The sequence below is a fragment of the Rhea americana genome, unplaced genomic scaffold (assembly GCF_003343005.1).
Source record: "Rhea americana isolate MKP2758 unplaced genomic scaffold, rheAme1 scaffold_126, whole genome shotgun sequence".
Lineage (NCBI taxonomy): Eukaryota > Metazoa > Chordata > Aves > Rheiformes > Rheidae > Rhea > Rhea americana.
Window position 1 is genome coordinate 2,009,314 of NW_028185328.1, and position 9,389 is coordinate 2,018,702.

The 9,389-nt window shown below is 48.3% G+C and overlaps 1 protein-coding gene across 1 annotated transcript in view; it reads left to right on the plus strand.

The window, feature by feature from the left end:
* The window catches only part of LSAMP (limbic system associated membrane protein), a 319,948-nt gene extending 312,053 nt beyond the window's left edge, over positions 1-7,895 (plus strand). The window contains exon 7 of the mRNA XM_085326037.1: positions 7,170-7,895. Coding sequence (XP_085182163.1) covers positions 7,170-7,267 — 98 coding nt within the window. The 3' untranslated portion in view covers positions 7,268-7,895. The remainder of the gene's footprint in view (positions 1-7,169) is intronic.
* Positions 7,896-9,389: the final 1,494 nt, after the last annotated feature.

Consider the following 9,389-nt stretch of genomic DNA (forward strand, 5'->3'; position numbering starts at 1 on the left):
AAAAAAAAAACAAAAAAAAACCAAAAAAAACCTCACAGCACTCACTCACAAACTCCTGCTCATGCACTCTCCCATAGCTGTCTCTCCCCCAGCATCCCTGCTTCCCTACGCATGATCTGGGCTTGCCTTTTCTCCTCAGAGGCCCCCTTCTCCCAGAGCCTTACCTGTCCAACCTTCATGCTCACATAAGCTCTTAGGCTTCTCCACCCTAGCCTAGGCTGGTATCTTCTGCTCTTGCCCACTTCAAAATCCTGAGCTGAGTGTGCCCATGTTACCATTTCAATTATAGACTCTCTGGTATGGTTCCCCGTGTTGTGGCAGCCTTGGGGTAGTGCAGGTGTTGCATCATGTAACCTGAGTCCATATTACCCCTTTCCCATATTCCCCCACCATACTGGCCTCTTCCGTATGCCTCTGACCTAACATCAGCTTCCACCCACATTCATCACCTCCTTATGCAACCCCAGCCCTGAATGGGCACTGTACCCTTTGAGGGGACGATGCCAGCCATGAGGCAGATGTATAGGCCTCCCAGGCAGCCTTCTGGCCTTGGCCACTAGCTGCCCAGCCAGCACTTAGCCAAGTCTATATGTGTGTCAGTGCCATATAGCACTATAAATTCATGGCATGAAGGCAAGGAGAGAAAAATACCATTTTATTCATCCCACAAAGTACAGATTTAGAAGCCTGCTCCTGTCAGTGATTTCTGCAGCTAGCCTGGTCTCTTGAGGTTGAGCCTTTGTCACAGAGGAGACACCACTGGACTGTTAATTGCTTAAGCCTTAGGGGCACCGTATTAAGTCCTCGCACAACAAAATTGTGCTCCTTTTAGCCTCCTGCACAGCATCCATCCATGCTTCAAGTTTGGTGAAAAGACCTGCAGCTGTGCAATTTGGGACCCGAGCATTTGGTGGCCTCCGATCTGTTAACAACAGGTAGCTTCTTTCTTAACAGTTTCCTTGACAAAAAGCTCACAGACCTGATTCCTGCAGAGGCTTGAACACACCCTAGCTAATTCTTCCCACACTGAGCAAGGAGCTTCCTTAGCCTGGCTATCCTGCAGTCAGCAGAGGAAACTGCAAAGGAAGGAATGAATGAGGTACTTTTAATCTAGCCAGTTCAGGTAGCAATGAGTAACAGGCAGTGTGCCAAGCTTTTTGTTAATACCAAGGGCCTAAAACCACAGTAGAGCACAGCCACCAAATTTAACATGTGGCCCTAATATCACTGGCAGGTGACTGTCACTGTGATCCCTGAAAGCTGAGGGAATTTGTGGATACGGAAGCATTCARAGAGTCTAAAAGTGACTGGAAGAGTTCAAGGAAGAAAAATTGAATCTATCGAGTACTGTTAAGTGCAACCACAACTGGTTCAGGACAACTCCAAGCCAGCGGAAGCTTAGAGAGTATTGCAGGCCAGTGTCACAACTTGCTGGACCTGTGCTCACACCCTCGACCCTCACTAAGGACTTGCTGGGGCTGGCACTGTGTAGTAGACAAGACTTCTGGTCTGATCCAGCAGAGCTCTTTTCCTGTGGTGTGCGCCTCCCTGAGGCAGATTGGTTTTGAGGAACAGAGAAGCCCTCAGCTTTACCATCTTTCTGAGTTTTTTGCTAGGGAAGGAACAYCCTGCTTCCTGCCCTCTGCATCTCACCCAGGTTTCGCCACCCTTCTTCCTCTGTCCTTTCTTACAGCATTCACAGGAGTAGCAGCAGTTCATGAGCCATAACCAAAAAGAAAAAGAAAAAATGGGCTAGAGGGGGGGATGATATGTAAGGCAGATAGTTTTGTGCATCTTTTTAGCTTTTGCTGAGAGATCAAATCCCTGTGCCATTACAATGCTCTGGGCCAAGGTACCAGAGCAGAAAAATGTTCTAAGAGAGCATCATCAGCTTTCTTTCTTTACAACTAAATAATAATAATAAWAAAAAATCCCCAAAAACCTTGTTCYTCCTCAAGTCTTGTTGCCGAAACAGCAGAACTATTTTAGCTGTTGTTTTTCCACTTAAAATCAGCCCAAGGCAAACACGCAGCATGGAAACATTCCACCTGCCCTATTAATGCTTGTAAAGTGATAAGCAAACAGGGTCTTATAATGGAAAAGGTCAGGCAACCTTAATAATAACTGGTGCCATAGGCCCTGCTTATAAGGCTGATAAAGCTCTCGTAGCATAGCCTAAGCAGCACACTTGGCATGAAAGTGTGCAGCTGCTCGAGTTTTCAGTTGAGTGGAAGGGTTTGCATGCAGGACARTGAGGCACAAGGTGAAATCACTGAAGTTTGGTGTGGTCTTTCCTGCTCTTTCATATCCGTGTCTGAGACTAGAGATGTTCTCCCGCAAACGTTGGGAAAAGCCTCCTGGAGCAGCTCCGTGTGAGGCTGGTGCCATTGCGTGCATGTGGGCAGGAGAGGCGAGGCCACAGTAGCATGGCTTTGTCTTTGCTGTGGTTAAACTTCAGGTAGGACATGGATAGCAGCAGGAAGAGGGGATGGGTTAGGAGGCCTCGCGTGGTTCCTTTTGGCACTAATCTACTGCTCTGTAAAACTTAGCCAAGGCTGYTTCATACTCTGACACCAATGCAAATCACCCAGGCTGAACGTGCAGCATGGATGTGTGCTCAGGAAAAAGGAGGTGTAGTGCCCCATGAGGCCGTTGTAGCACAGTTAGTCAATGTGGCAGTGGTCCACCTGTATCTGCACCAGATATCTAACTATCTGGGTTGACAAAGAGAAAGGCAATCATTTTGCCTTTGCCAATTTTCAGTCTGTTCCTTCCTGATTAGATTAATGTKATCCGACTTGTTTAGTCATTTGGGATGTGGGGTTCCTTAAGTTTTTTTTTGTTTAKTTTTTTGGGGTTTTTTTTGTTTTTGTTTTTTGTGAAATGCTGCCAAGTATTCGTATTAACTCATCATCAGAAACCCAATTTCCTTGGCTACAGGGAAAGAAAACCCCCTTCAAAGTTACYGCACGGTCATGAACTTGCCAGCACTGCCAGACTGCAAGGGAATGATTAGCCCAGGAGATTAGCTTGAAGAGCAAACTCACACAACACAGGCTCAAGGTTACCAAGCTGGGAGACTACAGAGAAAATGACAACTATTTGCCAATCCCCTTGCCACCACCACCCTTGTGCCCTTTAAAGGAGACAAATCTTCGCTTTTTGGCACAAGGGAGTGCAGACTTGACTCACTGTAGAGGTAGCTGAGCTCTGACCCAGCGGCCCAGGTCTGTACCTTGGCTGAGTCAGGTGTGAGCACTCCCGTGGATGATTCAGTCGGGCCATGTACAGCTTGCTTTGCTTCACTCCTAGAGATTCTCCATCGAATGAATTGCACGCTTACAGGTGGTAGCAACCCACTGAAGTTGAGTGGGAGAGTGCGTGTGGGTGCATTTGCAGAGACGGTATCCACTTCACAGCAGCGCTTGTTTCCAGTCATCTCTCCCTGCCCTCGCCGACAGCCCCATGTGCAGCACGGGGCGCCCGGGCTGCCGTGGGGCTGCTGCCGTGGGGCTGCTCTCGCGCGCGGCGGCGGCGGCGGCCACGACGTGGGCTCGGGCGGTCGCCAGACGGCGCCAGAGACCGCGGGATGCGCGTGTAGGCTTCGTGTGCGAGTGTTTATGTGTGTATTTGGGGGGGGGGGGCTCTTTGTGCATGTGTGCACATCTGTGTATGCATCGGTGTGAACAGGGTGTGCGTCTGAGTGTGCACAACAGGATCGGGGGGCGTGCGTGTGCTGGGAGGGAATATGCATCGCATCTGTCTGCAGTGTGGGGGATAGCGGGGGGGTGTRTATCTGTGTGTGCACATGTGTGTTGGGGGATGTTTGCACGCATGTGTGTGCATGCAGATGGGGGATGTGCATATTGCGGATGGATGTGTGGGTAGGACTGCGTGTGGTGCGTGTGTGTACACATGGGGGCATGGGGGGTTACGCACACACGTGTGAKGTGGGTGCATGCACATGGGGTGGGGTGTACCTGCTTCTCTCTGCATGTGTGCATATATGTGCATGAGCACGTGTGAGTGGATTAAGGTTTGTATGGGAGTGTGTGCATGTCGGTGTGTACACAGGTCTGTGTGTGTGTGTGCACACGTGGGTGTCATACATGTGTGGTTGTGGGTGTATGCATACGTGTGTACTGGTGTGTGTGATAAGCATGTGCTGCTGCAGGTGCGTTAGTGTACGCCCAGTGTGGACATTCACCTGCGTAGGTGCCTCAGCACCCACACATCATCAGTGMATGTGCATGCACACGTGCGCACACACACACACATACAGACGGCAAGAGGTGCAGCTACACACAAGGACTAAATGTGATAGCCAGAGTGAAYTGAAAGTAGATACTATTTCCTGCTCAAAAAGTCATTCAGAACATGAATTTTATTCTCTTCTAACATTTTTACTCACTTCTCTTTTTGAGTTTTTGMGTAATTAGTTTCCCAAAGCTTAAATTTGCAAGATTTTCAAGATTTGTTTTGGTTTGTGTCTTAACCTGCCCACATCTTTAAAATACATCTTACAATAAATTTCTCTAGCTCTCTGGTAACAYGCAGATATCACATACAGCTTCCAGGGATATGTGTAAGTGTTGTAGTAAGTTTGACCCACCATGGGTCTCAGCTTAGTGTGCTGTCTGGCACCCTCACAACCACACACAGACCCCCTGGTACAAACAATTGTTTGGTATTAGTGTATGTTGTTGTCATGCAGATGATTGCAAGGGCACGTAGAGGGGCTTGCACAACCAGCCCCACCGCCTCATTGCCACCTGGCAGGGAATTTAGCAGAGAAACAGGGGAACATGCAGCTCACCTTATTTTTCAGCCATGGAGATGGGAGTCCTGGCTCTTCAGCTATCCACAGGCTTCATCACACAACCTCACAGATTAAACTGAGCATGAACAGATGCTGKGGTGGCCCTCTCCTTCAGTGCCATGCCGTGCCACCCTATCCCTCATACACAGCCCAGAGCCATGCCCTTAAATGTATAGGCAGTAGTACCCAAGCAAGGTCAAGGCTACGTACACCTCTGCAGTGTTGGTGAGTGTTATGTTCCTCCAAATGTGCATCCTGTAGCTCAGATATTGCATGTGCGCCCTATGTGTGTCAAGGAGGGGGTTGGTGGCCGTGAGATCCCCTTGCACCTTCGTTAACACAGTCCTGGGCAGGTGCAACTGCATAGCTCTCCCAGCTGCATCCATGGATGTCTTAGACAAATAGTATTTTAGCCAAATAGTAGGACTATGGTGCCTGAAAACATTTAGTGGGCAACATTCCCTGGAGGGTTCCTGATGATTTGCTGAGCCAGGGGGACCTCTCAGATGCTGACTTGGGATGCAAATAGTTGCAGAGAGGCCTTACCCCCCCCACCCAAATAATTAGCCATAACAGATGCTCTCTCTGAGAAATAGGTCCAGGTAGGTGCCTTTGCTAAACTTGAGTGTTCCCAAATTCAGAGGGGAAAAATAGTTCCTCTTGCCCAAAACAAGAAGCAAGCCACAAAAAAGCGAGCAAGGAATAACTAAAATGAAGAAGTCAAAGATGGCATATAATTTACCCACRCAATTCAGCACGTAGTTCTGTAATAAAGAAAGAATAAGATCAGGGCACGCACAGCAGATCCAGCAAGTAAAGGAGGAAGAAATCACACAAATGAAATTGCTACAGAATTTCAGGGACTCCRGGCACATCTTTCTTGGATTTGCTTCCTTTTAGGCACCAGCTAGAATTTAATAGCAACTGTGTTGCTGAATAAGTCTGTGGAGCTGGTGCTCCACCCAGCAGAGAAGGGCTCTTTGTCTGTTAAAGTCTGTAGGCTGAGAGACAGAGCAATTGCACTTTGGTCCCTCTGGGGTGTCCTGAAAAGGGTTGTTTTTTCCTCCCCCCCCCCCATTAGAAATAGCTCTATCTGTCTAATAAGCATGTCTTCTTTCACAGGAGAATCAGTCCTGATGTATAGAGTTACACCCATCTCCACACTTCGGCATCTTCCCATACCTCTTCTGTGTAAAACACTACATATACATATGTATACGTACATGTATATTTATACATAGATAGATAGATATAGATGTGATAAGCATGCATTTATGAAACCACAGCCATGTACACCCTGCCCCGTTACAAAGAAAAGACTGCCAATGCTTGGTATTGCAGGGTGAATTTAAAACAGCATCCCTGTCTTGAAAGCCTTGCAGAAAAGGAAAACCCATAAATGAGAGGATGAATGAGAAGATGTCAGGAGTGTTAGCACTTAATATTCCTGGAGCGAGTCTGCGTTATTTGTTGCTGCGGCAGAGTGCTCCCTCCCCGCCCCCCTCCGACAGCCCCATGTGCATGCGTGCGCACACACAGCCAGGTTCATTCCTCCTCCCCACCCCCTCCCCCCACCTCCTCGCGAAAAAGCAAAGCTTCCCTGGCACACCCTGCACACTTGCTCTGGAGGTGTCATGCCACAGGGACGTAAACATTATAGTGAAATCGCCCTCCATCCTCATTAAGAAATAAATAATTACGGCACACCCCCTGGGAGAGGAGGCATCCACTGACTGGGCCCATGTTTTATTGATTGGACCACAGTGATGAATCAGCCCCTGAGGAGCCGGTGTCTGGCTGCAAACAGACACTCGTCAATGCGCAGAATTATAACAAGTCCTGGCATTCAAGGGCCACCCCGAGAAGGAGGTAGAGCAGGGAGGTGCTGCACTGGAGGCAGCAGGGGCACAACAGTGCAAAGGTGTTGGCTGAGCTGCTGTGCAAGGCAGCGAGCGTCTTCCAGTGAGAAGCGCCGTGAGAGGCGGGACGGGACCCGTGGCCATGGGTGTGTGTTCCCCCTTGCTCTGAGCCTGGTTTCTCCAAACTAGCTGTTGCTTTGGTAAAGTTGTCGAAAGTTGGAGCCTTGCACAGGAAGGGAGGCTGATGGGGAACTGATGGGCTGGCTGGCAGGGGAGAAGCTCTGGGGAGCTTCCAGTTGCACCAGACCAAGCTTCGCCCAAGCCCTCACCCATGATATTCTTCCCAGTCTTTGGCCCCAGCCCCTTCCTGCAAGAACAGCCCTGGAGCCAGCCTTGCCTTTTAAGCATACAGCTGTGTTCCCATATAACCCTGCTGTCTCCACCCATCATGTAATCTTGTGCTCTTTTCTCTTCCTTCTCGTACCCTGCAGGACCCGGCACAGGGAGAGTAGACAGCGGCTCCATGAGTTTGGCCGTCCCACTGTGGCTGCTGGCAGCATCCCTGCTCTGCCTACTCAGCAAATGTTAATACAAATCAGAATTTAAAATAATAATAATAATAATTAAAAAAACACGACGACAACAACAACAACACACAAAACAACGCGTTTTACAGGAGACAGAGCGAAGAGAAGGGAGAGAGAGAGAAAGAAGGAGAAAGAGAGAGAGAGAGAGGACTGTTTCTTTCACAACTTTTGTGTGTTCAGGAGCGAAGAAGGGGGGGAAAGGAAAAAAAATCACAGCAAAGACGACTCAGCAACATTTATTCTGAATTCTGACAAGCCGGCTGTCAAGTGACTGACCATCTAGGAGGCAACACAAAGCGAGGGAAAGAACGGGGCACCAGCAAGGATTGTGTCGCCAGAGAACACTGCAATGTAAACAGACCAGCAAAACCCACRAAGCCAGTCAAAGAGAAGATCCCTTTTCTTTTCTCTCCTCCTTCCTCTTTTCTGTACTCCCTTGCCTTTCTTCCTTCATCCTATTTCTTTGTTTTGCTGAAAGCGGTCTTTGCTTCAATGATTGTAGCCGCTTAACTTTTTGGATGCCCTTGGTCATTTTTGTGAGCTGATGCTCAGCCAGTTCATACTTTTGCAAAAAAAAAAAAAAAAAAAGGAAAAGAAAAGAAAAAAAAAAGAAAAAAGAAAAAAAAGAAACCAAGAGCAAGTCATCTGAAGCTCTCTACACACTGGTGTCCTGTGAAGAACCCCTTCCTCTCTTCAGTTCATCCTGTGCACCAGGCCCTTGCTAAATCCTTCTTTCCTGTACCATCCTCTGTGCAGCATCATGCTCTCTGGCCTGAACTAAATGTCAGCTATACTAAAAGCATATTTTTATTTTCTTTTTTAATTCTCTTCCTCTCCCCCTCAATCTGACCAGGTGTCTTTCTCTTTCTCCAGTGTATGTCTCTCTCTCTCTGTGCGTGTGTGTGTGTGTGCATGCATGTGTGCATGTGCGTATGTGTGGGTCTCTCTCTCTCTCTCTCTCTCTCTGTCCTCTCTTTTTCTTTCTCTCACTCTTACTCTTGCTCTCTATAAGCATGCAAAAGGAACAGTCCGTGTGTACATATGCTCATCCTGCTGTAGATAATGTCCTGCCTTGTGAGACATGATGCTGAGAGATCAGTCGGGCAGAGAAGAAGGGTGAGGAGAGCGGGGCAGCTGCAACAGAAGTTCCCATGGCATACCCACTCCAGCCTCCTTGTTGTCTTTTTGAGTCCTGGCTGTCTTGCTCACAAGAGTCTGTCTGCATCCTTTCTTTTTTTCAACCTTTTCTTCTGTCCCACCAGCACCTGCCTGGCACTCAGCCTTCAAGTATCAGCGTAGCAGCTCCCACTACATACAAGTGCTTGCTCATGTTTATGTGGGTGTGTGCATGTGTGCATTTGTCCAGAGAAGGAAAAGAAAGCAAGACTGACCTGCAGGACCATAATGTGCAGATTGCAAGTGCCCACTCCTCTTGGGAAGGGGAGGCTGGGCAGGTGGGATGCAAATGATGAGAGCTTGGACATCGCTGAGCAACCATTCCTGTAGGTACAGTGTGCATAGGAACAATGCCTCAGTGCAGAAACCACAATGTGGTCATTCCTAACCATTTGATATTGATTCAGAAATAGAGCCAATGGCCTTTTCTGTTGTTGGTTTTCTGTCCTCCCTGTTATAAAAGGAAAAGTAGTCTATGTGAAGGTGAGAGTGTGTGTGTGTGTGTGTGTATTCGTGTGTGAGAGAGGGAGAGAGTGCTCACTGCTGCTACTACAAAGCTCACTTTGCAAATTACACATTTAAAAAACAAATTGGGTCCAGGACCTGTGAATGTAAGAATAAAAACAAATATCAGGTCCAAAATCCTGGGTTTATAAAGAAGAAGCTTAAAGTGGTTCAGTGAAGGAGTAGGTGATGCAATTCCCCCTGCTCTTCTGTATGCCCGTCTGCAGAGCACTGGTCCTTATGGAGAGGGTTGTTGCTTGCCATTGCCCTCCCCATGGCAGAGCTGTGTGCGGAGGTAACAGCCAGAGACACTCTGCTGACTCCTGAGGAACAGAGCTGTCTGAGAGCAGGCTGCCAGAAATAAGGTTAAGAAAAATGCTGGCTGGTGGCTGGAAGTTGCCATGCCAGTGACAAGTCTCCTGCAGGAGAGGTAGGGATCGCTGG